Consider the following 27,881-nt stretch of genomic DNA (forward strand, 5'->3'; position numbering starts at 1 on the left):
CTGGGTAAAACTGGTGGCCAGATGCTGTCTTTAACAGAGACATTACAGCTACTGGCTACCGTGCTGAGAAGGGAGATAGCAGTGAGAGACATAAGGACAGTGCTTTGTGCTAATGGCATCATTACCTGCTTTGGAATGAGGGGTAATTCGGAGCAGGCTGGATGTAGATCAACGTGCTAATTAGCAAAGCCCAAGAGGGAGCACTGTGTGCAGCCTGTGTGTGTAACTGCCTGCCTGCCCCATCAAGCGAGGCTTGGGACTGATGTTTCTCTCCAGGCTCATTCCCAACGTGTAAAAAGAAAACTGTATTTGCATGGAGCGTTTAATTCTAGGGTGCATCTGTGGAGATTGCCTGCAGACCACAGCCGAGTCCCATCGGAGTTCCTAAGTGTGCTGGATGATGATTTCCCAGCAGAGGATGCATCCATCCAGCACACGGCATCTCCCTTTCGAATTCATGGTGTTGGGTAATGAAGACTTCATCGCTGAGCTGCCAGCAGTTACTTGTCTCGTTGCAATCAATGTGAGAGGACAATCATAGGCAGTTCTATATGGATCTGGATTTTCAGAGACTCCTTTTCCCCAGTCTGAGGAGAGAACAAATGTCAGTTTGTCCCGAAGGAAACTTAGGTAACCTTAATGATGTTTGACTGCAAAGTGAGTTGCTTAAGAAGAGGGTAGCAGCTGACCAAAAGCCGTAGTTAGAATAGAGGCTGGGTTTGAAGTTGCTCTGTGCAACACTCTGGTTGAACGGGAACTCTTGAGGATTGACAGTGTATGTGTTAGATGGGCTGAAACCTGCTGCTCACCAGACCCCAGAAGAGAGGTGTCTCTGCTAATGACAGCAAGTAGGGGGTCTGATTCCACAAAAATGAGCTCCAGGCCCACTGCTTTCAACAGCAAACTTGAAGTAAACATGAGATCATTGTACGCATCTTGGAGCAAATGACACGGGCCATGCGTCCAAAAGGAGGTGCTGTGTCCCAGGCAGCCACAGCTCCAAGGAGGATCCAGCAGGTATAATGTGTAAATAGCTCCACACAGGATGAATTTGGTGCTGGGGATGAAGAAAGAGTGGAGCAGTGAAGAGGTGTGAGCAGGTGGTTTAGCCTTCCGTTAGGGCAATGGTGTGATGGACACCGAGCCCCTCGGGGTAGCTCTGCAGTCCAACCTTCCAACAGGATGTCTGAAAAGGGATGGAATGAACCAAGTCAAGACATAGAAAACAGCTGGAGAAAACTACATGAGCTTTCTGCCTTCACTCGTGCCTTTCCAGACCCCTGCTCCTGCCTATCTGGCAGCACCAATCCTTCCTCGGTGCATACCGGTGGTGCAGCACACGCTTTCCTGCCTCCAGGGAAAACACCCCAGCATTTTCCTGCAGTCATTTGGCAATGCCAAGTGAACACTGGAGGGACACCGCAGTCCTTGGAGGGCTTCAGAGCTCGCCAGGAGGTGCACGCATCCATCACAGCAGCTGCAGAAACATCAGTGCCCCCAGAGCTTTGATTTCTTTGAGCGCTAAACCCAGGAGCAAAACCAAAGCCTGCACGAAGTGGCAATTTCTTGTTACCGCTGTTTACAAGGAGCTCAGTAATAACATGAGGCAGTGGGGCAACTCAGGCACTTTGCTGTTAGCACTGGGAGGAACCAGGAATAAGGCAGCTACCTCCTGCTTCTGTATGAACAGTCAGGCTTCCCACTTCACTCTCTCCCCACCATGAGACATTTTGGTTGTGATCCTGGTTTTAAGGAGGTGGAGACCAGATTGGTAAGTCCAGGCTAAGAGCCTGCATGGTTTAAAAGAGATTTTAGCACATTTCCAGGGATATGGGGGACCTTCATCACAGCCACTGTGAGCTGCGGGTGCTCTGTGCCTCTGCAAACCAGGGTGCTGCTTTCAGTGCCAAAATAGAGAATCAACCCATGATAGGGTCTTCAGCTTTCAGAATGCTGGCACCAGGGCTGCGCCTTGGTCTCTGAAGGCTTGCTGGGGGGCTTTTTCGTTCTCCTTTGAACATGGCAGTAAGAAGGTTCCTTCCTCCTCCACCTGCTCCAGACATGGTACTCGGCCCCACCAGCAGCTCAGGGGCAAGGACTGACCACTGACACATCAGCCTTCATCATGCACTGGTGCCCAGGGTGGAAGATGCTTCCTGGAGGGCGGTTTGTCAGACTCCCTGAGGACATCCCTCAGTTTTCCCTTAGAAGAGGATGGGAGAAGGGAGTGCACAGGTCCTTTCTCACCTGGGATGGCAGTCACATCTAGTGAAAGGGGGTAGGAGCTGCTGCCACAACTGAAGGCTGCAAACTGGATGCTTTTACCAGGCTGGGGAACTGACAGGTCTGTGTGTTTCTGATGGCACTGTGTGGCACAACACATCTAACAGGGCAGTGTGAGCTCCTCCGCTCCCGTCTGGACTCAGGCTGTGTCTGGTCCATGGCTCTGCAAGGCTGGGAATGGGTAGGAGTGAAAAATTAGCGCTGTTCATGCCAAGGCCTGGCAGTGTCAGATAATGAGGTAAACAGAAGGGTATAAAGAGAGCAAACCTGCAAGGCCTTGTGCCTTACCACAAATGACCCTTTCCAGTATGCCTGGTGCTTTGCTGCAGGCAGGCAGAGAAGCTTTGGTGCTGGAGCAGAACTGTTGGCTTTCAGAGCTGGGGAAGACAATCCAGTTACATCGAGTGGTATCTTGAGGACGTCAGGGCCGTGGGAGGCAGGTGAGGGCAATGGGGATGCTGAGAGGTGGTGGGTTTGTCCGCGTGACACTGAGTGTTGCTCATGCAGACATACCTATTGCAGTAGTCACGTTGGCTACCCCTAGCCCTAGGGCTGCACAAGCAGGTCATGGAGCACAGGGCTGTGCTTACTCGTGTTTACTCACCTTCTCCAGCCGGTTTTGCCACAGATGTGGGGTTTTTGTGCTGCCTCAGCTGCAGGCAGCGCCGGAGCCAGATGGCTTATTACCAGCGGGGCCAGCGACAGAAGATGGGCACAGGCATGGGCCAGCGGGACAGCCCATGGGCATAACGGGCTGTGGCACCGGTGTCAGGTCAGACGGGGCCGGAGGGCTGCTGGGCTGCGGCGCTGGGGTCCCGCTGCCCGCGGCTCTGGGACAGGCGGTGTTTTGGGGTGCACGGAGCCGGCGCGATGACTCCGCCCGGGCTCTCCCCGCACTGCTCTGTCCCGGGTTAGGGGCGAGCAGCCCCCGCTCCGTTAGAGGCGCTGGAGCCCGGGCAAGGACGAGCGCGACCGGGCCGGGCCGGGGCGCTGCGGGGCGGGGGCGAGCACGGAGCCCCGGGAGCTGCGCCCCGCTCCGCCCCGTCCCGCTCCGCTCCGCCCCGCCGGGCCGGTGAGGGAGCCGCGGCCGGTCGGAGGCAGCCGCCCGCAGGTCCGCACCCCGCGCACGGGCGCCGTCCCTAAAGGTGGGTCGGGGGCTCCGCGGGGGAGCGGGGGGCCGGCAGCGGGGGAAGGGGCTGCCCCGCTCCCCCCATCCAGCAGCGAGGCCGTGGGGCTGGGCTGTCAGAGCGCGCAGGGAGCACTCCGAGGCCCCCCCCCCGCTCCGCGGTGGCGGCAAGGCCGGGGTTTGGGGCGCGCTTTGGGGATGGAGCGCTCCCCCTTTGCCGTTCGCTGGTTCGGAGGCGCCCGCAGCGCACCCCTGAGCTCGAAATGGTGGTGGGTTTTCTCTGGGAAATACCGTCCTGAAAGCCCCAGGCAGGCTGCAGGAGCGGGAGGCTGCCGGCACTTTGCAGTGGGAAAGGGGCATCTGGCAGCATGCAAACATGGGGAGCTGCAGCGCTGGCTGGTTTGCTCTAAGGAAGCTGCTGCTGGGCAGGCTGCGTGCCTTGCGGGGTTTAGTCTGGGGAGAAGAAAGGTTGCAACCAATCCCGCAGTGCAACTGCTTGTTTTGGGGGGAGAGGGGCCTGGGTGCCCCGTCAGTGCTGGATCCACAGTCCTGCCCTAGCTTGCCGGGGGTGACAGGCCCCTGGGAGGCACTCCCGGACCTGACACATTTGCTCCTCTGCCGCTGGAGTTGAGCATCACGCAGCACCCAGGGGCTTGGCCACGTCTCGGGGAGGGTGGCTCATGGAGCCTTCACCCAGCCCTGGATTTTCTGCTGCCCCACAGGTGCTCTGCAGCCTGAGAGGGGCAGGGAGGAGGCCAAGGAAACCGGATCGCTGGTAACAGGGAGCTGTCAGGGTTGAGTTGCAGCTGCCGCTTCTTATGCATCCTTGATGTAGCTGCCGCATCGGGGGGCACTGCGTGCGCCTCTCCTGTTGCAAACACTGGGCTTGCACAGTTTACGAGTGCTTCCCACCCAGGCTCAGTCATGCCTCCTATTCAGGAGCTGCGCCTCTCAACCCCTGAGCGAGCCTCGCTGCTGTCTGCAGGGAGCCCTGCCGGGCAGACCTTGTGGAATGCTTAGTGCGGCCCTGCCCCTTGATGGGGCTTTGCCCAGCATAGAGTTGAGGAGCAGGAGCAGGGGACCACCGGGTGCAGTCTCTGCGGTAGCCGGGAGGGGAGCAAGATGAGCTGTGGGCATCTCTGGTCCTCAGAGCCTTGAGTCAAATCTGTCTCCTAGGGGGAAATACTCCCCACTGCTCCGTCAGCGGGGCAAGGTGAAAGAGCTGCGGGGCTCTGTTCTGCCTCCTCTGTCAGGGATTGATTCCCAAAATCCCACCGAATTAAAAAGAGAAGAGGAGAGAAAAGATGCCCGTCTTGCTCGGGTCAGCAACTGTCCCCATGCTTGGGGCTGTGGGGCTCTGCAACCCGGCCATCCTATCCTGCCCATGAAAACACGGTGCACTGGTGCTGCAAAGGCTGTGAGGGGACGGTGTCTGGTTGCATGAAGGTTTCTGCCAGCTTTGGAAGGGGAGAGCTCTCGAGGGCACAGGCTCCATCTGAAATGTAACTTCATGAAAATACTCCCTCTGTGGCCTCTTCCTCCCCTGCATCTCATAGCTCGGCAGCCGACAGCTTCAGCGGGGGTGAGCTGCTGCTTTGTAATTAAGCCATACACACCTCAACCACAAGGTAGATCTCTCCTGTAAATCAAAACACTAAATCGTCAGGCTTTTTTACCTCTCATTCACGGCAGCTTTCTGAAGATGGTGCAGTTGGTTAAGAGGGGAAAAACTGCAGGCAGCGCCTTCCCATGAAGCTGTTTAGCGTGTTGCAGTTCATCAGGCAAACACCCCAAAGGCAGAGGGAGCTAATGGGTGCAAGGGATGCTAGGGCTGCCCGCAGCAGTGCCTGGGGCAGAGCTGTGTCTCTGAGCAGCGGGTTGGGGCAGATGCACAAAGCAGAAGGTAGCAGTATTTCGTGGGAACGGCCTGGGAAAAGGCAGTTTTTGAAGGAGGGCATGTCTGCGGATGGATGGAAGAAGGAGAGGATTGTATAGGCAATGGAAGCAATGTGGATGGGCAGGGACCCCAGCCTCTGAGCATGGAGATGCTGCACTAGGACACTTGTCACGGTGCCTTGAATCAGTGTCCTGGTGAGCAAGTCACACAGCTGCAGCAAGGTGTCCTGTGGCATCCTTGTCTTATGGCATCCTTGTTCTGCAGCAAGGTGCCAGCTCCCTTGGGCAGGGATGCAGGAGTGGTCCCTGTCAGGGATCCAGGTTTAACCAGCTCCGCAGCCAGGGGCTCACTGCTTACCCTACAGCAACTACCGGGGATGGCAAATTGTGGAGTGGATGCTTGAGGGTTTTCACATATCTTCTCCTTGGGTGCACCCGGCAGCATGGTGGGCAGGAGCTGTGCTTCTGTGGGCACAGGGCATGGTGGCCAAGCAGTTTTCCAGCATGGAAATGGCTGTGTGTTTCTGGAGAGGCAGCGCCTGCCTCCCCACTTTTGGGTCATCTATCACATGCCCAGAGCTTGGGATGGGAAACCTCCTGGCACAGGGCTTGGGCACAAGCAGTGAGGTTGTTCTGTGGAGGCAGAACAGCACCTATGGGTGCAGTGTCCCGCTGGTAAATGAAATGATGAATGAAGTTGTTATGGAATAATGAAAACCCAAGATTTTGCCCAAAGTGTTGAAAAACTCTGGTGGCCTCGTCCACACAGCACAGCTACGGGGGCATCCTGCACTGTGACCTCCATCCAGGGGGCAGAGGCTTGGGCATGGGAAGGGCTGGGGAGCAGCACTGCATCTCCTCAGAGCTGTGCTTGGAGCATGTCCCCTGCCCTGTTTCTGGTGGTAGAGCTGTGCCTGCTGTAGCCCCACATGGTGGGTTTGTGGCTGGCAGCAGGGATCCTGACGTCTCACATTCATCGCAGGAAGGTGGACTTCCACCTGGGGGTACCAACAGTGTCACTTGCAGTTGTTGGGAAGGAGCTTTCCAAGGGGCCATGCCAAGCTGCCTGGTGCAAGTGGGGATCAGCTCAGCATGACAGGCAGTGAGGTCCCAGCTGCTGGGCTCCCAGCTGCTTCGGAGAGGCACAGACCTGGAGGTTTTCATTCATTTCATCCCCGTGCTGCTCAGCCACTGCTACAGCCAGGCAGGTGTGAGGGCTCGGGTCTTTGGGTGGCACAAAGTTGCTCAGCAGCAGCTCCAGGGATTTGGCTCACCTCCCCGTCAGCTCTGGTCATGTTCCTCTGGTCTCCTGGTATTGCCTCTCAGTTTTCCTTCCTTTGAGCATCTCCAGTCTATTCTGTCTCTATTCCTTTCACGTCTACTATTGTATAGTAATTAAGATTGGAGAGTTAAAAGCCTTATCAGCTCCCTAGTGGGAGATGTGTGAGTCAGCTCCTTGCAGGACCGCATGGCAGTTCAAAACAGTCATGGCTTTTTGCATGGAGGTTTCTTTGAATTTAAAACATAACCCAAGGAATTGAAAGGAGCCAGGAGGGAATTTAACCTGCATTTACAAAGTTAGACTAGGGGCAGAGCTAAACGTGCCAGCTTGGTGCCATCCTCCTAAGCTGTGGGACCTACAGAGGACAGACACATGGCTCTGGGGCAATCGGTAAGGTCGGTGTTCAGAAACTGTTGCCTTCAAGATCCTGGGAGATGCTGTCTGAAATGGAGAGGAGGCTTCAAAACTGCAGCTATCTCCAGTTAACACGAAATTCCAGGTTTCAGAGTCACCTGATGAGCTGCCCGTGCCACCAGGAGACAAAAGCATCTTGTCCTGCATCTCCTGCGTTTGCGTGCAGCAAGGTCCTGCAGCGGTGATCACCCATACCCTGGGCATGGGTCCTGAGTGGGAGCATAGCCAGGGACACTGCTTGAGTGGGAAGATGCCTCCATTTGGGCCCTGTGATTTGACCCATCTTGTCGCTGTGCCTGATGGGGATGAAGATACCTGAGAGGCCTGGAGGTGGCTCTGGCAATCCCATGAGCAAGAGCATGGCACAGTCCCTGTGAAGCAGGGTGACAGCATTGCAGCTCCCCAGTGTTCGCAGGGTTTGGGACTGTGTAATCCAGGTTTTAGGATTACATAAGCGCAGTTTCTTGGTTTTCTTTCCTTTTCCTTTCGTGTTTGCAGGGGAAAGTGACAAGGTCGATGCTGAAGCTTTAAATGTAAATTAACAATAAGCTTCAGATACACCGTGAATGTTAACTCGGGATTTTTAACTGGCCCCGGTGGGGGGTGTTGCAGTAAATCTAGCTTGGGATTTTTTTGATGGCCTTGGGGTTGGCAATATTGCAGGTTTCTCAGGTCAAACAAGAAGGGATCTTGTTGGACAAGAAGAGCAGAGGGAAAAGCAGGAACCTGTCTCAGAAGTGCCAGCGTTTTCTGAATTGCAAAACCCCATCTCGTGTCGTTCATCTCGCTGAACAGTTATCCAGAGGACTTGCTGGTTTAAGTGTGTGTGGCCTGGCATCCTGTCTAGCAGCCCACCAGAAGACCTCCATCTACCATCAGCAGTGGTAGTAACGGCACAGATGGGTGAGCCAGGGTCCTCCTGCTCCCCTCCTGAGGTGCCAGGAGCGGCTCTGCTCTCTGTGCATCGCTCCTTCCCCTCCTGCTTGTTCTCTGTCTCTCTGGCACGCAGCAAAGCTGCAGGTTGCAGCTGGCCACACAATTGTCTTCTCAACAGATGTGCTTCTCCAGATGTGCTCTGCTCTTCCCTTGCAGAGGTTTACATGTACCGTTTCTCTGCCAGGGCTGCTATGACCAGACAGGATTGGAAGGTTCATGAAAACTGATGCATTTCTGAACGCAATTGTTCTGTTGTCTGTGATGGGGCATCTTCAGTTTTCCACCAAGCTGGCACATCACCTTGTTCTTTGGGAAGAAATCTCTCTTTCAGTGCTACATCAAAAGTAACTGGTTGGGTGAAATGTTCATTCTGCCTGCTCTGGGCCCATACAGGCTGCATCCATTTTTCAGCCTCTTCAAGTTTTGGGGTTTTTTTCCTCTGTTATTTCAAAAGAAAGTTCTTGAAGGGAAGAAGAAACTTTGAGAAAGTCAAGATGTGCATGTAGACATCATCAACTGCATCTCTTTTGAGGAGTATTTATGCATTTTGCATTACCAGTTGCTCAGCAGTGGTAGGTAAGTAATCTTGAGTCTTGAAGGAGCTGAAGAAACAGGTTTTCCAGCCCTGAAGACCAACCATTAAGATGTCCACGAATTGCTTTTATCTGAATATTGGTTTTAACAGTCAGCACTTCCTTTTTACTTTAGAAGATGATGGTGCTATTATTTTTCATATGGCCCAGTCACTTGTTTCCTATCAGCTTCAGGCTTGTTGGATCATGCCCGTGTACACACCAACGCTTGGCCATGGCCATATACGAGCCACTGTGACCCAGCCAGCCAGCAGATGCAATACCACAAAGAGCAAGGGAGGCAAGGGGAGGAGAACAAGGCAAGCAGAGCTGAGTGAGCCTTTCACTTTACCGGACGTGTGGCTGCTCCCATGGTGTGTGCAGGTTGTCAGAAACCGCTCTCTCGGTGTTCCTTCGTGTCTGCTGTTTGAAAATCAAACAACAATAAACTCCACTGACAGTCGGCATCACTCTCTGGCTCCCCTCTTCCCTCTGTGATGGCCAGGCTAACAGGAGGTGTTCATGCCCTCAGCCTTTCCTCATTCTAAGAGCTGAACTTTCTTCTGAAATTACCCAAATGGAAGCCTAATGTTTCTGGAGTGAGAAACACACAAAAGGAGCACCAGAGGATGTGGAGCTGTTGAAGTGAGTCCAGAGGAGGCCATGGAGATGCTGTGAGGGCTGGAGCAGCTCTGCTCTGGAGCCAGGCTGAGAGAGCTGGGCTGGTTCAGCTTGGAGAAAAGAAGGCTCCTTAAGGGGAGACCTTAGAGCAGCCTTTCAGTACACAAAGAAAAGAAAGACAGAAAAAGGCTTTTTCCTGTGGCAGATGGTAAGAGATGACAGTTTTAAACTGAAACAGGATGGATTTGGGTTGGATGTAAAGAAGACATTTTTTACAATGAGGATGGTGAGGCTCACAGGGTGCCCGGAGAAGCTGTGGCTGCCCCATCCCTGGCAGTGTTCAAGGCCAGGCTGGATGGGCTTGGAGCAAGCTGCTCTAGTGGAAGGTGATTCTGCCCGTGGCAGGGGGTTGGAACTGGATGAGCTTTAAAGTCCTTTCCAACCCAAACCATGCTGTGATTCTGCTCCAGAAGTGATTTACCAGAACTGTTGGGTGTTTTGACCTTCAAAACAAACCCCCAAAACCCAACAAGTCTGTCCTCAAGAGACCCCACACCTTAAGCATTTGTTTTCTTACCTGTGTTGCTGTCTGTCCCCCAGTCATTGCCAACCTCACTCTGAAGGGCAGTGACCCCCCCCCCCCCCTCCCCAGCACTTGTCCCCCTTGGATGCTCTCCAGGCCATGGAGCAGCATTCCTGCTGGCTGGAAATACCAGTTGCCTTGTGGCAACAGCCACACTAGTGCTTGCTTTGTTGCATACTAATGAGTGCTAATTGGCCTGGTTATCAATGTTGTGTGGGAGCCGTTAGCACCATGTCTCCAGCAGCTGTACACCTCACCTGATGGCTCAGCCTGAGCGATGAAGGGTATGGGAACCCCGAGAGCGTGGCCCTCCTTGGAGGGGGAAAAGATCACCACTGTTTGCTACAAGCTAGAAGGAGAGAGGGAGGCTTGATGGAGAGTGCTCTTGAGAAAAGCCTCTATCATGCATGTGGGTAATGTGTGATATTGTGTTTGCAGGACGTGTCGAGCTGATCTCATCGGGGGTAGTCCTGGCGCAGGCAGGACAGCATCCAGACCCACAGCACACCAGGGCTTCTGCCAGCGGAAGAGTTGCGGTTGTTGCTGCAGAGGTGGCTCTGCTCATTGTGGATGTGTGGCCTGTTGAGCTGGGACTTGTAAGTGACTTCTTTAAAGCTCAGAATCAGTTTACACCAGCTGGGAATGGCACCCGTAGCTTTTCTGGCATTTGAATCCTGATGGTTATCTCCCATGAAGATCAGCGAGTTTCAGACCAGGTCCCGGTGACCACAGTTCATTTGTATTCACTCTTTCTTTGTTCAGGTAATGACGGGAGTTTTTCCAAAGGAAGGACTTGTAAGGAGAGGGGATCAAAATGTTGGGAGTAGCAGCAGGGAAGGATGGAGCGGCGGCCAGGCGCAGGCTGTGAGCACAGGGGATGCTCAGCCGGGATGCAGCCCGGAGGAACATGATATGGATATATTTTTCCCTCCTACCAGTTGTTAGAGCAAATAGGGAACGAGCTATTACGCTTCCTCCCCAGCTGCTAACGACGGGAGACTTGCTTATGGTCGTGCACTGGAAGCTAATTAAAACCAGTGACAATGGTAATTGAGTAAGGATGCTTGAGGATAAGTATGACCTCATGTCTAAAATGGTAATGAGGCCTATTAAAATCCCCACCAAAAAGAGAAATGAAAGAGGGAACAGAGGCAAAGGTGGTGCGAGGGGAGCGGGAGCAGGCGGGGACAATACCTTGGCAGCCAGAGCGCCGGGAGGGATGGGGAGCACGGAGGTGCCAGGCTTTTAAATCTCCTTAATAAAGAGCCCGCTCCTCAGCTGGCCGGGCTGCTGCCTGGGCCACGTCAGCCAAAACACTGTGGTACGTGTGTAATTCAAGTGCCTTCCTCCCCTGCTCACCCGGGCCTGGGTGTAGGTCCCATTAAGCGACGGCAACACTTGTTGCTGTTTGTTGTTGTCTTCACTTGCTGGTTCTTTGCCTGAAGAAGTGAATGTGCCAGGAAATGGGAGCAGCTGCTGGCATAGGAGAGACCTATGGAGAGATGTCCTGAAATCACACTGGTGTGGGGTGATGGATTGCATCAGGCAATCAAGCTGCATCAGGCTTGGGGTGCCAGGTGCCATGTCCAGCTCGGACCAGCACAGCTCCTGTTTTGGGGTCCTCAGCTGGGGTGTAGGGGCCAGGGGCTGCTGTGACCCTGCTGTGTATTGCTCTGCAGGGTGGTACAGCAGGGCTTGGGATGCCACCGTGCTCCATGGGAATGCACACCCTGTGCTGACTCCCCTTGCTGCTGAGGACACCCCAAGGGACGGCGGGAGGTCGGTGCTCCCTGTCCTGGCTCTGGATGTGCACTGCATCAGTTGGGGTAAGCTCAGCTCCAGGCTGCTGGACCCCTTCTTTTCACCCTCCTGATGGGGGGGATGTGGTATACACCAAAGGCTTCCTCCTGTTGGAGAAAGCTATCCCCCGTCCTTCTGGCAGGGGCGAAGGTACGGCTGGATGACGGCTGAGGATGTGCTATGGAGCCAGGATTCAACTGCTCCCAGCTCTGCAATGGCAGCTCCAGTTTTGGCAGCCAGGAGCAGCATCAGCAGGCGCTGCAGGAGCTCTGCACTGTCACAGTGGTACGTACGGAGGCAGGGGAGCGCTCTTGGCAGGGGTTTGCTCGGCAAGGAGTGGATTTGGGTGGAGGGATAGAGAGGGGGCACAGCTGTCCAGCCACAGGCAAGCATGCTGTCACCTCCTGGGATGGCCTCCAAGACAAGCCCTGTCTAGATGACACCCAGCAGTTAGCCAGAAGGTGAGGAAGCAGCCACAACAGCCAAGTTGTGCCAAGCAGCCCTCCCATGCATTGCCCAGCATGACAGCCGCTTAGGAGTGGCCTGGGATGCTTCCTCTGCCCTTGACCTTTCCCATCCCCTGGAACTTCAAAGTGCTTTTCAAATATGAATAGAGCCAGATTTAATTAAAAGTCATCATCTATAATAAGTGGTACCTCCCCCTACCACTAAGCCAGTAGAAATGACGCTGGGATGCACTTAGTTGCAGTTGGCTCTGCATGAGGCTGCTGGATGGACCAGCAAGGCTTGGCCCGCCTGGTTCTCCACCATGTTCGGCAGGACCATGGGCCTTTAATTAGAAGACCATAAGCTGCTTGGCTCCTCTGGCTCAGGCAGCTGCCTTGCAATTAATATTCCCCCTGCTAGGGCCAGGATTTACTCAGCTCAGCAGTAAACAAAGCGCTCCATCAACTTCAAGTAGCATCAACATCCAGGGAAACAGTGGTTGAGGGGAGACAGGACGTATGTGTTTGGAAAGGAAAGGTGGAAACCACAGAGGTGTTTCTGATGCTTGGGTGGTTCCTGGGAAAAGGGTGCAGTAATGCTTTCAGCAGCGGCCAGCACTGGAAAGATGCTGCTGGTGGATGCAGCTGGGGGTGAAGTGTGGGAGCCCTGGGATGCCAAGTCTGCCCTGCTCGTCTTAGTGGCGAAAGCCAGGTGCTGCTCACGGGCTTGACCAGGCAGGACACAGAACTAGGATGGCATTACAGCCTTGTACCAGCCCTGAGCAGCCCCATCAGCTCCGGGCAGGAGGGAAGATAGTCCTGATTCTAGGTATTTCACAGCAGGTCCTGGTGTAAGGGGAGGGAGACCAACGTGGCTGACCACCTCCACTGTGTGGTGCGGTCTTCATTTCCCAGAGAGCCAGAAGACCCCCAGGGAATGGGGAGAGGAGGTGGGGAGCAGTTTGCAGGAGAGAGATGAATCCCCAGGGATCCCTTCACACTGCTGCAAAGCAGGGCTGTATCCCAGCATAACACAGCAGCAGCAGCTCTTGGCTGGCTGCGTCTCCCAGCCAGGGACTTGCCTTACCCTGAGACCAGAGCAGCTCTAGCCTGTGGGCTGGCAAGAGCCATCCGTGCTCACGTGGCAGTGACACGTTTTTGGTTTAAGAGTTATGTGTTGGCTTTAATTCTCCAGGCTGTGCCATGTTCTTGCTTACCCAGAGGAAAAGGAGCTCAGCTGGGGAAGAGGGAGACAAGGCATTGGCTTCAAATGACTGACTTCGGCCTGCAGATTTATTTCTAGCAAGGCTGGAAGCAGAAACAGCTCAGACCTTGAGGGGAGAGCTGAAAATCTGGGGCAGTGGCAGCTGTCAGGAAAACAGCCTTCTGCCATAGAAATTGCATTCAGGTGAACTGGAATACCTGAAAAACACCAGAGAAGTTAGTGAGGAGGTGTGTGACAGCTCAGTCCCCCCTCATCTTCCTTCCCCTTAAAGGGAAATTAAGTAAAAGTAATGCTTTGCTGTGTGTAAGCCAGCCCACACGTGCAGACCCTGTTAAAATGCTGGAGTATTTTAGATCCACAGCGGAAATGGGTTTCTTGTTTCACACGGGATCATTTTATCCAGCCTATGTTAATAGGGAGATAGCAGGGAGTATTTTAAATGGAGATGTAAAACCATAAGGTTGGCAGCATGCAAGGAGCGAGGTGCCTCCATCACACCTGCACTGGGAGTGTCCCTCAGAAGCCAGTTTTCAGCTGTTGTGTACCAAGGACCAGCAGGGAGAGGTGGAGCCCAGCCCAGTGTGTCACTGCCTAACACAGCTGACAAACACTGTCCCACTCCCTTCTCTGTGCCACTGGCTCCTGGTCATGTCGCACAGCTGGTTGGGTACCTGCAGTTTGTAGGGATGAGGGTGGGAGGCAAGGATGCGCTCCCCAATTCCCAAAGCAGTGCTCTACAAACTGGGGTCTTCCTCCAGAGAAAAGTGGGGAACTGTCACCTATTTTCCCCTCTCCCACAACCAGGGCTGCCTGAGGTTTCTGAGTCACTTGTATGGCTTCATTATGGATTTGGCTAGTTGGCCTTAAGATGAAGGGTCCAGGTCTGCCCTTTCCTCCTGTGCACTCAGCAAGTGGCAGAGCTTGTGTCCAGTCTACACACAGCTCACTAGCCCTGGTCTGGTTCAGTGGTGTCAGCAATGTCCTCTTCCTCCTCACTCCTTCTCCCTCCTGCAGACATCTTCTGACCGCAGTGGGAAGAGCTCCCCATCCTTCTCTGCTGCTCTTCTGGGAGTCGTGTGGACATTCCTGACTGGAGGAGTCCTGCTGGCACTCTTCTTTCTTGTCTTCACCATTCGCTTCAGGAAAAACAGGTAAGGGCTTCCCCTTCCTGCTGTGAGAGTTCCCCTGAGCTGGAGCAGTGGGGTTGGGCTCCTTCAGGACCAGGCTCTGAGCGGATGGCCAGCTAAGGGTCAGGAGGGTACAAGACTGAGGGAGCAGCACAGGGCAAGCAAGGGCAATTCCAGGGATATTGCAGCTTTCTCCGTCACACCCAGTGTTGATCACTGGTGGAAACAGTCCTGCTCAGACTGCTCCCTTCCTCCCAAAGGCAGGGAGCTGTGAACAAGAGAGTGCATGGATGCCCTTCGGTTTGGCACAGGCAGCAGTGCATGGTCTCATCCCAAAGATGCTATTCAATAAAACCATCAACAGGACTGAGCAGAAAGAGGACCCGGTCTCTTTCTCAGCTCCACAGTCCTGAGAGCATCAGTTTGAGCAGCATAGCTCCATGAACAAAGCTGTCATGCTCTCCACAGTGTGCACATGTCCTTCTGCTGTTGGGCCACTTGGGCCACAGCTTGGTGGTTGTGCATATTGGTGGGGAACATGATCCCCATTGGTAAGAGAAGCTGGTGTTGAAGTGCAGCCTTTCCTTGGTGCTATTCAGTCTGTACAAAGGATGTAAAGGATGTAAAAAGTCCTGCTCCCTGAATGCAGCATAAATCAAGCAGAAGGCTCTGCAAAACTGCCTCAGCCAGCACTTAGCCTTCCTCAGCAATTCCGGATATCTCTCCTGCCTTCTTGCCACCTTCTCCCCAGCTTCATTGGTCCCTTGGTCTCTCAACTACTTCTTCCCCCCTGAGATAAATCCCTTTTCCAAGCTTGACCTCAAAAAGCCTTTGTGCTCCATGTGCTGTTGTTTTGCACAGAGATGTGCATCTGTATGCAGGCTGGGCTGCTGCCGTTTCAGTGCTCTGGTTGAGTTAATATTCCTCTAACCACCACGCATTCAGGAAGGTCCTGCTCCTAAGGGTTTCTGTTGAGCCCTATGACCTGCATCCTGGCCTCAAGCACTTGATTTACTGAAGCAAAGTGGTGGTGGGTTTGGTGAGCATCTTAACTGATTCCCAAATTATTTAGGCCCCTGAAGATATTCCCAGAGCAAGCTGTAATGAATGTGTGTTATTTATTTGCACTGGAGCAAATAAATACTGGTCTGTCTACTGAACCTGGGAGGGCAAAGGAGGCCTTATTCAGCGTGCAGCTGAGAGGGTGAACTGATGAGTATCTTTCCCAGGGGCTGAGTCACAGCAAGGAAGGCAGGGGAAGGAGAGAGCCAGGTTGAGTCCCAGGCTCTGTGTCTGTGAGGCTGCAAGCCAGGAAGGAGCTCAAGGGTGAAGAAATGAAATGACTTAGCAGCAGAAGGGATGGAGCTACACGGGGGAATGGCAGGAGCTGCAGCTTTCACTTGATGGGCTTGCTGGAGAAGGGTAACAGGTCGAGAGAGATTGGTGGGTCGATTCTCCCCTCCCTGAGTACAGTTACAGGATTATGAGTGATGGGGTGAAATTACAGAGGGCCATCTGTAACCTGAACATTGCTGGCAGCTTCCTGCCTTTGAGGCTGTGCTGAGGGTGGAGGTATCTCCTCCAAGGAAGGAGCAGTGGGAAGAACCTGTTCCTGGAGGCATTTGTAGCTGCTGTACCCAAAGTTTACTGTTGGGGACAGTCACCCTGGCTGCTTTGGTGAGGTTTTTCCACTTCTGCTCCTTTACAGCAGAGGACAGTGGAGGAAGATGTTGGCCTTGAATCGGGGGGTGCAGAGCTGGGCGCTGTGCTGTGTGCCAGCTGCAAGGCCATGGGACATTGCTTCCCCTGGCTCTGTGCCGCGGTGGGGATGTGCGGCCACTTTATTTTGTCCATAAAGACACTGGCTTAAGCTGCCTCAGGGATGCTTTTCCGTGCCACAGAACCATGCAAGGGGTAGAGGTGCCATGGGGCAAGCCTGGTATCTGTTTGCTTTGGGAAGAAGGGATCTTGCTGTCCTATAGTAGTGGTGTAGGGCAAAATGAATGCTTTAAGGAGAGTGAAGCCCTCCTTAAAGGGGAGGATAGGATATGTCCCATGGAGCAACGGCTGAGCTTCTGGAGGAGGGAGGTGTGAAGAGCAGGGCCTGGGAGGAGACAGTGTGTCAGCATCCCTTATGGCCATCATCATCCCTGTAAGGGGACCTTCCCCCTGTGCTGCCAGGTCATGACACTCAGTAACTATCACCACCTTCCCTGCTTTGTTTCCTGGAGGATCGTGAAGATGTCCAGCCCCAATCTGAACATTGTGACCCTGCTGGGCAGTGGCTTGACTTACACTAGTGCTTACCTCTTTGGGATTCAGGAGCAGAGCCTGCCATCCGGAGACTCGGTGGAAAAGCTTATTCAGGTGAGTGAGAGGTTTGGTGGAATGGGTGCCTTCATACATGCACACATGTGCATGTACATACATGTTTGCACATGCTCTGTCTTGGCTGCAGCCTGTCACCACCTTGCTGCTGGGCACATTTGGCTTTCCATATACACAAAACACAACTGGACACTTCCCATCTGAATGGCTTTTGCTGTTCATGCAAGCCTCAGTTGCAGGCGTGATTCTTGGCTACACAGCGGATCTCGATCAAAACGCTGCCCTGTGCGATGAGCCCACGTGTGCTGGCCTGGGGCAGCCACCCTGAGAGAGAGCAGCCCCTACCACCCTGCTCAGCCACGGGGCTGAGGAGAATCAATGGAGGTGCCATTTATGGGTGCTGGGACCCTCCGTGCCCCTGCTGCTCACCAGCTGCCTGCCTCTCTGACAAGGATGAGCCTCTCACGGTGGGGAGGAGAAGGCAGCCGGCGGCATGCCTGCAGAGGAATGGAATCACAGAATAGTTAGGGTTGGAAGGGACCTTCAAAGCTCCTCTAGTGCTACCCCCCTGCAATGAGCAGGGACATCTACAACTAGATCAGGTTGCCCAGAACCACATCCAGCCTGGTCTTGAATGTCTGCAGGGATGGAGCATCCACCACCTCTCTGGGCAACCTGTGCCAGTGTTTTATGACCATCATTGTAAAGAATTCTTTCCTCACATCCAGCCTGAATCTCCCTTCTTTTAGTTTAAAACCATCACCCCTCATCCTGTCACAACAGGCCCTGCTAAAAAGCCTCTCCCCATCTTTCTCATAGACCCCTTTTAAGAACTGAAAGGCCGCAATAAGGTCTCCCCAGCGTCTTCTCCAGCTGAACACCCCCAACTCTCAGCCTTCCCTCACAGCAGAGGTGCTCCATCCCTCTGATCGTTTTTGTGTCCCTCCTCTGGACCCTCTCCAGCAGGTCCATGTCTTTCTTGTACCGAGGGCAACAAAGCTGGATGCAGGTGGGGTCTCACCAGAGCAGAGCAGAGGAGCAGTGTGTGCCTTTTCATCCATTTCACCCTATGGTCAGTGGGTGATGCGATGTGACCCTCCGGAAGGCCACAGGCACATGCGCACCCATGTTTATTACACCCCAGTGTGGGAGGGTGCGGGTGTCCCTGCGAGCTGCCCCCTCAGTCCTTCGCTCTGCCCCAGCAGGTTCGGCTCTGCCTGCTCTGCGTGGGGACCTCGCTGGTGTTCGGCCCTGTCCTGGGCAAGAGCTGGCGGCTCTACAGGGTGTTCACCCAGCGGGTGCCGGACAAGCGGGTGGTGAGTACACAGCACCCGGGAGGGGTGGGGGGACACCGGGAAGCCCCAGGCTGGTGTGGGGTAGCAGGGAACAGCAGCACGTGATGAGGATGGGTGCCACTGTCACAGCGCTGGTTTCACACCTGGCTGGGCACTGTGCATCTCTTCCTGCACGGAGAGACATGAGCAGGCAAGCAAGTGCTCTGCCAGGCTGCCTGTTCCCTGGTGGAACATCCCAGCCCCATCACCATGAGAGGGCTTGTTCTCATTCTACATTGGCCACGTGCCTTCATTGCGCTACGCACCACTGTTTGTGCCCAGGTCTGGGCTGATGGGTTTTGTGGGAGGAAAATAAAGCAGGTATCCTCACGGGCGTCTGATCTGCTCTTGAAGGAAGGGAGGGAGAGCTGGGTGCTCCTCTGCACCACTGAAGGAAGGGGATACAGCAGCTGGGAGGGAAATGGGAGCCAGCTAGGTATGAATTTGTGTGTAACAGTGCCTGTACAGCTTTTGGTGGCCGCTTTCCAACAGTGAAAAAATTAAGTCTCGGATGAAAGGTGAGATGAGAAGTGGGTACCAGCGAGCACTCCCATTCCTGAGGCACCAGGACCTGTGATAGACTTGCAAAGTTATAACCCTACCAGCTTTTTTTCCCTACTGTTTTGTTCTCTGCTTGTGATACGAGTGTAAGGAATGATGCTCTTGTTTTGGAGAGCTGTTTTCTGTCATAGCATTTACCAGGTAGCTCCAGCATCAGAGGGATGTTGGTTAGCCTGGTTAGGTCTCCAGGAGTTTTGAGTGCTTGAGACAGAGATCTTGTGGCTGACTCAGACCTGGGTGAGCCACTGGACTCCACTCTGGGAGAAGCATTAGGTTGGATGTATCCCTTGGAAGAAACAACCAGAAAGAGACCCAAGGGGATGGAGGTCATTGGTGCCCATTTGCCCCTCACGGTAGCATTTGCTTCTTGCATTGTTTGCAGATTATCAAAGACCTCCAGCTGCTGGCGATGGTGGCAGCGTTGGTGCTGGTGGATGCTGTGCTGCTCTTGACGTGGGTATTCTCTGATCCAGTCCAATGCTTCCGAAGCCTCAGTGTCTCGCTCCGGGTAAGAGGATGAGGAGAGACAGCGGAAGGTAGCCCTATGTCCTGTCTGATCTCTCTGCACTAAGTTAGTGGATGGTCGGGTGTTTGGAGGTGCTGTTTAAAAACGAAGGAAGAAGAAGCCAGAAAGCCTTCTGGGTGCTCTGGGTTGGGTTTGTGTCTGGTCTATTGCAGAGGTGAGGGTTTGCTGCAAAATTTCCAGGCCTGTGCAGGTCACCTGGGTGACAAAGGAGAGGTCCATGGCTTCTGCAGGTGCTTTAGAGAAAAGCTGAACCAGCCCTTTAGGCAGCAGAGAGCCCAAATGTTCCTTGCTTTAATCCCCCTGGCAGCACCAGCTTTGGCCATTCCTTTAGGAATTTACAGAGCAGACCTGCTGCACACCTATCTGGCCAAGGCTCTGTGCTGGCTCCCAGGCCAGGGCAGCAGCCTTCACTCCTGCCTTCCCCTTGCCTCCTAGGCGACAGAGAAAGGCATGACCTGCTCAGTGAGCCGGGTGCAGTCCTGCGCATCTCTTTATTCCGATCTTTGGCTCGTTCTCATTTTAGGGTTTAAGGTACGTGACCTCTTTATTGATTCTCCCATTGTAGCTCTCCTCTCCCAGCCTCCCAGCCTAAACTGTTCAGCAGTGTTCTTAGTTTCGCTGCCTGCCTAAGCTACATGCTTACTGCACATTCCAGCTTCTCCTGTTCATCCTGGAAGCACTCCCATCTCCAGTCCTTCCCACGTGGATGTTTTCTTGCATTCCCTTGTAAAAGCTGTTAGCCACTTTTGCCCTGCTTCACCATCTCTTTCACATCCACTGTGCCCATATTGACTGTCCAGTTCTCTCCCTGCAACTTCTCCTTGCCTCACCCATCTCCCTTCTTAAAACTTGTGTCTTACTGTTTTCTAGAGCACGCTTTTTTCCATAAGGCCTCGGGTGTTTGTCCACTGCAGAGATGCACTCTGTGGCTCAGCCCCCGAGTCCTCTGACTCCAACTCAAGGAGGTGCTGATGACAAGTGCTTGGTGCCTACCCATACAGGATGTGTATCAGCTAAATTATACCGCTGAGGTACACTTTCACTGATGTAGCTCTGCTCATGGCCATTCTTATTCCAGGAGAGTTATGTGTACTGATGTAACTATGTAGGTATAATTACGGCTGTAATTAGCTGTGGTCTCATGTGTCCCTGGGTTGGCAGAGGCTGGACGCATTTCAGAAAGCTGATGTTGACGAAGCTTGTGAGATCACAGCCTTTCTTTGGGAATGGCTCCATCTCTGCCTGCAGTACAGGCAGTTTCTTTCTGACTCAGTGTAAAACAGAATCATAGAATGGTTTGGGCTGGAAAGGACCTTAAGATCATCCAGTCCCAACCCCCTGCTGTTGACAGGGATGCCTCACACTAGACCATGTCACCCAAGGCTCTGCCCAACCTGGCCTTGAACACTGCCAGGGATGGGGCATTTACCACTTCTCTGGGCCATCTGTGCCAGTGCCTCACCACCCTCACAGTAAAGAACTTCTTCCCTATCTAACTTGAACTTCCCCTGTTTCAGTTTGAACCCGTCACCCCTTGTTCTATCGCTGCAGTCCCTTATGAAGAGTCCCTCTCCAGCATCCCTGTAGCCCATTGACCATCTACCCAAAATGGTAGGAAAAAGAACTGAAAGAGACTTTGCAAAATGGCCAAGTCCTTTTCCCCACTACACTTCATTTTAAATACATTAGTCTAGCCTGCCCTTTAAAGTCCCTGGGTGCTAGGGACTGCAGGCATTCGCTGGCCTTTGGTGCTGTGTCTTCAGCTCTCATTTTGTCCCCTGTTAGGGTTTGGACAGGTAATGCTTTCACCTACAGCTCCTACAAACTGCTTTTTTGAAATCAAACATCCCCATTGCCACTCCCAGGTACTCTTCATTAGTGTTGTGTTGAACCTGATCCTACTACAGTTGTTTCTTTAGTGGTTTCTCTGGAGTTAATCTGGATTTACACTCATGTGAGTGTAGGCTCCATCTCTGCGTGTACATAGCACTTCTTAGCTTCCACAGCATTAATGTGCTCAGCCCTTTGTGAAACCACTCAGTTTATTATCCTGGTTTTCCTGGCCCAGAGCAATGAACAGAAATGATTGGCCAAGGACATGCCTGGAATTAGGAACAAAGTTCTCTGCTCAAGATTCAAACAAACAAACAAACAAACAAACAACTTAGTGCTGTGCTCACTGAAAGCCCTGGTTCACCAGACAGCAGTGCTGTTGTCTGTGTCCCAGATAGGTTATGTGAATTTTAATGCGACTTTGGTGCTGGATTTTTTTCTTGCTCAGAGCTGGCTTGCCTTTGGCCACGTACTTGGAGGTGTGCCATGGTGAACACGGTTAGGATCCGGTGCGGATCCCAATGAAGCAGGGATGGGCATCAGCCTAGTTTCCAGGGAGGCACATCTTGCTACTACAACCTCCCTTGGGAATTCATGGTGCTCTCAAGCTGGGAGTCTCACCAAAGACCATGGACATGAACACTTTTTGCCTCTAAAAGTGTCCCTTCAGACCCTATTCCTGGCAGTGGCCATTGTGGTCATCAAGCAGCCACAGAATGGGGTAGTCCAGAAGGATCTACAGCACTTTTGCATTGTAGGTCACAAAGCACTGCTCGATGCCCAAATAGCAATTCAACATCTCTTAGCAAAAGGTCAACTGTTGAACTTACTGGGTAGCACTGGAGTGACGTAGGAGTCCTGTTCCCTGTGGCCTGGGTCCTTGCAGAAGCAGGGATTTTGTTAGATGGCCAGGTTGGACAGAGCCTTGGGGGCTGATGTGAGGCATCTCTGTCCATGGCAGGGGGTTGGAACTGGATGATCTTAAGGTCCTTTCCAACCCAAACCAGTCTGTGATTCTATGATTCCTAAGGCAGACCATGCCTTGCACTACAGAGACGGGCAAAAAATACTCGGCATTTCCTGACAGTATGCCCTGGGAAAGGACTAATTCATCCTGCCGGGTAGTTTAATCCCAGGCACGCTGGAAAGATGCACATGTGGGACACTGGTGGGGCACCATGACAAGGAAACCTGCTCTGAAACAAGTGCCCTGCTCCAAGGGAGAGAGGGCTTCTGTGTACAGTGCACTTCACTAGCCCCTGTCACTGCTACTAGGGTCAGGCAGGAAACAGCCAAGGGAAGGGAGAAGGATTGCACCTGGGAGTTTCCTGGATTTCTATTTAAAGAGGACCCAACTACATCCTCTTCCCTCCAGTCTAAACCTCCGCTTCTTCTGCCTTGCTTTTTCCTCCTGAACGTCCTTCTGAATCTCCTTCCTGCTCCCTCAGAGGTATGTCGTTGCTCCTTGATGGCACCGCTGCATCCCTGCAGGGATCTCTGTCTCCCGTTTGTCTTTGCTGCTCCTGCTCCATGCTGTCCAAGGAGAGGTTTTCACATCTTGCCTCTCCCAGCCATGCCCTGCTCTGTGGCATCACCTTCAGACCTGACCCTCAGCTCCTTGTGCCCCTTAGTCGGGACCCCCAGGGCCTGCCAGCACCTTCACTCCTGCCTTCCCCCCCAGCCCCACTTCTGACCCACAGCAGCACACGGGGCGTTTGCTGCAGCGTCACCACCACGCACTGAAGGGCTGCATTATAGATCAAAGAGTGTTAATTAGGATGGGGCTGAGTGTATCTGAGCTCACCGGGCTCAGCAGGACGTGGGGGTTGGCACCATCAGGCTGTAATTTTCCACACTCTGGAAACCTCTCTTTTCTGCTTCCAGAGCATCCTCCTGCTGTATGGGACCTACTTGGCCGGTCTGACCGACAACGTCAGCTCCCCGCCAGTCAACCAGTCCTTGACGCTCATCGTTGGGGTCAACCTCGTTTTCCTGGCTGCCAGCACTGTCTGCTTAGTTCACCGCTTCTTCCGTGCTTGGCACAACTTGCTGTTTGGTTTTACCTCTGGAGGCATCTTTGTGTGTACAACCACGATCAACTGCTTCATCTTTGTCCCACAGGTATGCTGTCACGTCTGTCCCACCGCCTGCCTGGAAACAGGCACGGGTTTGGACATTGAGAACTGCAGCCATGTGGCCCAAGCTGCTTATTTTTCTGCTTCTTTCCCCACGTGTCTGGGCTCACCTGCACACCTCATCCTCCGAGCCCCTCATGGCTTTGCTTCCTCAGGCAAGTCCCTTGAGTCTCCAAGAAGTGCAGGGGCATCCCAGAGGTGCTGCTTAGAAACCCATCCTGCACGAGCGTGCCAGAGGGCACACGGGGAGGCAAAGCAGCTGCTGCCCTCCTCCTCCTTTATGTGGGTATTGGGATCTGTCCTTCATACAGCTGTCTTCTCCTCATACCCCATACGTTCAGTCCCACCAAGGGCAGGGATAACACCAGGCTCTGGCCATCCAGATGGGCTCACCAGGCTCAGAGTCTTTGTGGCTGGTGGTCCCCAGGGAAGGCTGTCCCCTCTGCTCTTGGAGAAGGAAGCTGGGGTTTGGCACAAGGGAGGAGGAGGACACAGGGGTGTTTGAAGGAAGCCTTTTGTGGCGAGGTGAGGCTCTCCTGCTTCCTGTGTCCTCCAGGAGCAGCCTGGTGTCTGGTCACAACATTAGTGGGAAAAATGCTTCCATTGTTACAGGGAGAGGAAACAGTTGTTTACTCAGTTTAATGTTTGGAGGGATGTTTGGGTTCAAGGAAATGAGGTGAGAAAGGGAGGAAGAGGTAAAGCTGAAGAAAGAGCACATCTGTGTAAGAGAGGGTTTGGGGGATCTCAGGGATGTGTATAAATACTGATGGGGGTGGAGCAGGGAAGGGGGAGTCAGGCTGTTCTCTGTGATGTGGGCTGATGGGACAGGGAACGAAGGGCACAAACTGAAACACAGGAAATTCTATTTAAACATCAGAAAACCTTTTTGGTTTGGGTTTGTTTTGGTTTGTTTTTGTTCTGTGGAAGCTGCAAAGCACTGGAGCAGGTTGCCCGGAGAGGCTGTGGGGTCTCCATCCTTGGAAGTATTCAAGACCCAGCTGGGCAACCTGCTCCAGTTGGCCTTGCTTGAGCAGGGTGGTTGGACTAGATGATGTCCAGAGGTCCCCTTCTATCTCAGCTGGTGCAGTTTAACTGCAGGGTCCCAACCGACTGGATGAGCAGCCCTTGGGAGCAGGATTCAAACCTCCCCTGACAAACACCATGCCTGCTGGTGATGTTCTGTCAAGCGTGAGGTCTCTCGGAGTGAGGGCAGAAGAGCTGAGGAGCTGTGCTTGCGCTCTGCCTGCGCCATTTTTCTGCTGTAGCCTGGGGGCCTTGAGCATTTTATTTAACTTGGATCGTTTAATTCATCAGCTTATTTTTCCTAATGAGCTTGCTCTTCTATTGCTCATCAGAGATCAATAAGCAGCTGGAGCTGGGCTGCGCACAGCAGACACTAGATGAGAAAGCGGATACTGAGCATTGCTGGTTTTCAGCTTGTCACGGGTGATTCGGGGATGAGGAGGTGTGTGTGACACAGTCTTTGTTTGTCACAGAGTCAGGGACGGGGGAGAAGAGGGAGGGGGCTTTTAACAGCATGCTCAGGATGCAGCGCAGGCACTGACCCTCTTGTGCGTTGTGGAGCCAGGGCCAGGGTAGGGCTCGGATGGGTGGGAGGCTCCCAGTGTCACTGCCGTGTCTCTCGCTGCCCGTGTCCGCTCCTCCATCACACCCTGCCTTTGTCTTCCCCTCTCCATCCCTTTGTCTCCTTGGCGCTGGGAGCTGCGCCTGCCTCCCGCCGCGCCGGCAGGGGCTGTGCGTGCCGCTCGGATAACGCCCTCCTCTTCTCCCCAGCTCAGGCAGTGGAAAGCCTTTGAAGAAGAAAGCCAAACCACGAGCCACATGGCAAAATACTTCACCAGCCCCAGCAGGAGCTGCCGCTCGGTGTACAGCGAGGAGCAGCTCTATCAGCTCATAGGGGAGAAAAACTCCATGAAGCGGCTGCTCACCGAGGTACCGGGCTCTGTCGGCCTCCCTCAGCCTCACCGCGTTCTCCCCTTCCCTTTTGTGGGTTGAAGGCTTTAAAGGGCAATCCCCCTCTGGCTTCTTCCCTCCCGAGGGGAGGAGCTGCTTTGTTTTGTCACAGCGCTCTGCACCCCAAAGCACCAAAATGTGAGCATAACCAGGAGGGTTTCAACTTCAAAAACCAGCCACCACATGGGGAGAAGAGCAGGAGAGCCTGGTTCCCACAGCACAGTCAGAAGCGGTTAATTTAGAGGGGAGGTGCTCTGCCTCCAGCCTCCTGCTCCCTCGCCTGCACTGCACGGCTAGGAGCACCCCCAGCTCATAGAGCTGCCGGTCCCGGTGCACCCACAGGCTTCCTGCACCCACATCTGGGGGGGTTTGGGGGGGTCCTTGGGAGGACGAGGTCACACACTGCTAGTGGGGCTCTCGCAGAGCAGGGTGATGGCTTCTTGTTCTGTGCCCTCTGCCTGCCCCGTGCTTGATGCTTGACGGGGGGGGGGGGTGTGTGTTTGACACAGAAAAACGCCGTGATCGAGAGCCTGCAGGAGCAAGTGAGCAGCGCCAAGGAGAAGCTGATGAGGCTGATGTCTGCGGAGAGCGGCTGCGACCCCCGAGCGATGCCGCCAGCTCCCTGCACCGGGAGCACAGGGCAGTGTGGGGATATACAGGGTGACTGCTGCCCCCCGGATGCAGAGCGGGATGGGTGGCAGCCTCCCTGCTTGCTGGGTACATCGCCTCTTTGCAGCAATGCCCAGGACCTCCAGAAACACGCGAGCCATGGGAGCCACGAGCCCGTTTGCTCTCGGGTGATGATTTTTGACAACAGGGATGAAGTGGAATGTGGCCTGGAAGATGTCCAGCAGTGCAGGACACCCATGGGACAGGGGCAGCCTTCGGAGCAGCTACTGGACCAGGACATCTCGGCTGGGGTGGCCTGGGAGTCGTCCCCCAAAGTCAGCTATGTGAGCAGTGAGAAGCTGCGGGAAATCCTGCAAGACCTGAGCCTGGATGGCAAAACCTGCAGCCCGGCATTACCTGGGGGTCTCCCGCATGGTAGCCAGGGTCCCCTAGGAGAGCAGGAAGGAATGTGGGGCACCCAGGAGGGCTACCTGGGCAGCCACACACCCTTCAGCCCCTACCTGGCGAGACGGCGGCGGAGGATCCCACTGTCCCCTGTTTCTGCCCGCTGCCATGGACACGTGTCCCCTTGTGGGGGGAAGGAGGCGAGCGTTTGGGGCTGTGGGGAGTCAACACATATCTCCCTGGGGAGGGAAGGGGACACGGCTGGCAGAGGGCTCCTGCACCCCCCAGCAGCGTCCCCTCCAGCCACCTCTGGGGAGCCCTGCCTCCAGCCAGAGGGATGGCCAGGATGGCCGGAATCCCAGGGATCTTTGTGCATCCTGCGGGAGCAGCGGCGGCGGCAGGGCACCCTAAGGGGACCTGCTGAGCCCTCCCTGCGCTCCCTGTACTATTACCCAGACTCGGACTCCAGCAGCAGCAGCAGCTCTGAGGAGATGTTCCACGGCTGCCACCGGCCCTGCTGTGAGGTCTGCTTCCAGAGCCCGCGCGGCTCCCTGGGCAGCAGCAGCACGGACACGGACACAGAGCCCAGCAGCTGCACGGGCCACCGGACACAGCACCAGAGCGGGCCCCAGCCCGTGGTGAACTTCAAAGAGGATCTGAAACCCACCTTCGTGTGATGGGGAGCAGCCCTGCCCGCAGGCAAGTGCCCTCCTTCCCCTGGAACACCACTTGTCTTCAAAGCCACGTGTGCCTCTGAAGGATGTGTTTTGTGCTGGCATCTGGGGTTGGGAATAAACCTTGCCCTGCTTAGATTGCAGTGTCAGCCCCAGCCTGGTCAGTGGTGACTGCAAACCGTGTTTGGCTGAGGGGTGGTTGGCACTGGTTTTGTCCTGGCTACTCTGGGCAGCTTCCTGCACCCCACAGATACCCAGCACCTTTGTCCGTCCTAGTGCTGGCAGTGGAAAGAAGGGCAGGGTGCCTGGGGAGAGCCCAACCTTCATCATCTCAGAGGGCTTTCTCCAGTGCAGCAGGGAAACGGCACTGTGTGCCAGAACCGTGTGTGGCTTCTTGCACACCACAGACAGATGGAGGACTCCTTCCCCCAAGGCTGGTGATGCAGAGCCTCCCACCAGCATCACAACCCACTGGAGACTGGAGACGCACGGACACCAGAAGCAGTTGCAGGCTGCTGCTCACCTGGGGTGTGCTGCTCCCTGGCAAAGCAAGGACCTCATCAGGAGGCTTTGAGGGTTGGGGTTTTTTAGCAGCATCTGAATGAGGAAACGAAGTCCGAAGGTGGTGTCCCTGGAGGTGTCTTTGCATTCTGTGTAGTTGCACAGTTGTAGGTGAGACTCTGGTCAGAGCTGAAGGGAAAGACAGGCTAGCGATCGTAAGAGAGGATCTGAAAAGGTTCTTCTTGGGTTTTCTTTATTGCCTTGTGTTTCTGCCCTTCTGTATGTGTTTGTACGGATCTGGAATGAGGTTTGTTTAAATTAATATGGTCTGCTTAATTCTTATCTTAGAAATATCAAGAACAGTAAACCCAGTGTGCTTGCTTTTTGGGGGGTATTTGTGAAGCATTTCAGCATATCGTTGCCTCCACAGAAGTTCAGGATGCTGAGACCTGACACATGGAGCATAGCAAACCCTCTGGAGAAAGGCTTTGTTAAAAGGGCAGGTGACGGAGTAATCCCAAACCCAGTTTTGAATGATGTCCTCTCCATTATCCTGTATGATGGTGAAATCCCTCACTGACAGCTCTGGCTGGGGTGAAATGCATTGACTGGGGTCCCCTAATTCTTCAGGGCAAAACTGCAGCAGGGGCTGGAGAGAGAGAAGCCCAGGCAGGGTGTGAGGAAGTTGGA

The 27,881-nt window shown here is 54.2% G+C and overlaps 1 protein-coding gene across 3 annotated transcripts; it reads left to right on the forward strand.

The window, feature by feature from the left end:
- Window positions 1-3,347: 3,347 nt before the first annotated feature.
- On the forward strand, window positions 3,348-27,513 carry GPR156 (G protein-coupled receptor 156). Of its 3 annotated transcripts, none has more exons than XM_061454235.1 (11): window positions 3,348-3,428; window positions 11,393-11,539; window positions 11,656-11,798; window positions 14,199-14,335; window positions 16,543-16,678; window positions 17,845-17,955; window positions 18,917-19,042; window positions 19,496-19,591; window positions 22,778-23,014; window positions 24,823-24,981; window positions 25,512-27,513. In XM_061454235.1, exons 3-11 carry the CDS (start codon window positions 11,694-11,696, stop codon window positions 26,691-26,693), a joined length of 2,289 nt encoding a protein of 762 aa, XP_061310219.1. In that variant the 5' UTR covers window positions 3,348-3,428; window positions 11,393-11,539; window positions 11,656-11,693; the 3' UTR covers window positions 26,694-27,513. The 3 variants fall into 3 exon arrangements, with proteins under 3 accessions (XP_061310219.1, XP_061310217.1, XP_061310218.1); XM_061454233.1 differs by lacking the exon at window positions 11,393-11,539 and adding an exon at window positions 22,169-22,343 and having other exon boundaries at window positions 3,369-3,428; window positions 11,630-11,798; window positions 19,496-19,584; XM_061454234.1 differs by lacking the exon at window positions 11,393-11,539 and adding an exon at window positions 22,169-22,343 and having other exon boundaries at window positions 3,369-3,428; window positions 19,496-19,584.
- Window positions 27,514-27,881: the final 368 nt, after the last annotated feature.

Source organism: Pezoporus flaviventris, unplaced genomic scaffold (genome assembly GCF_033815535.1).
Source record: "Pezoporus flaviventris isolate CSIRO_AGI_PZ_B2104156 unplaced genomic scaffold, CSIRO_AGI_Pfla_v1 ptg000015l, whole genome shotgun sequence".
NCBI lineage: Eukaryota > Metazoa > Chordata > Aves > Psittaciformes > Psittacidae > Pezoporus > Pezoporus flaviventris.

What these genes read in the sequence shown, in the direction of transcription:
- GPR156 (XM_061454233.1), top strand. Translation starts at nt 11,694, where the DNA reads ATGGAGCCAGGATTCAACTGCTCCCAGCTCTGCAATGGCAGCTCCAGT. An exon ending in CGGTGGAAAAGCTTATTCAG is followed by an intron (nt 16,679 to 17,844) that starts GTGAGTGAGAGG and finishes CTGCCCCAGCAG; the next exon opens with GTTCGGCTCTGCCTGCTCTG. An exon ending in TGAAGCGGCTGCTCACCGAG is followed by an intron (nt 24,982 to 25,511) that starts GTACCGGGCTCT and finishes TGTTTGACACAG; the next exon opens with AAAAACGCCGTGATCGAGAG.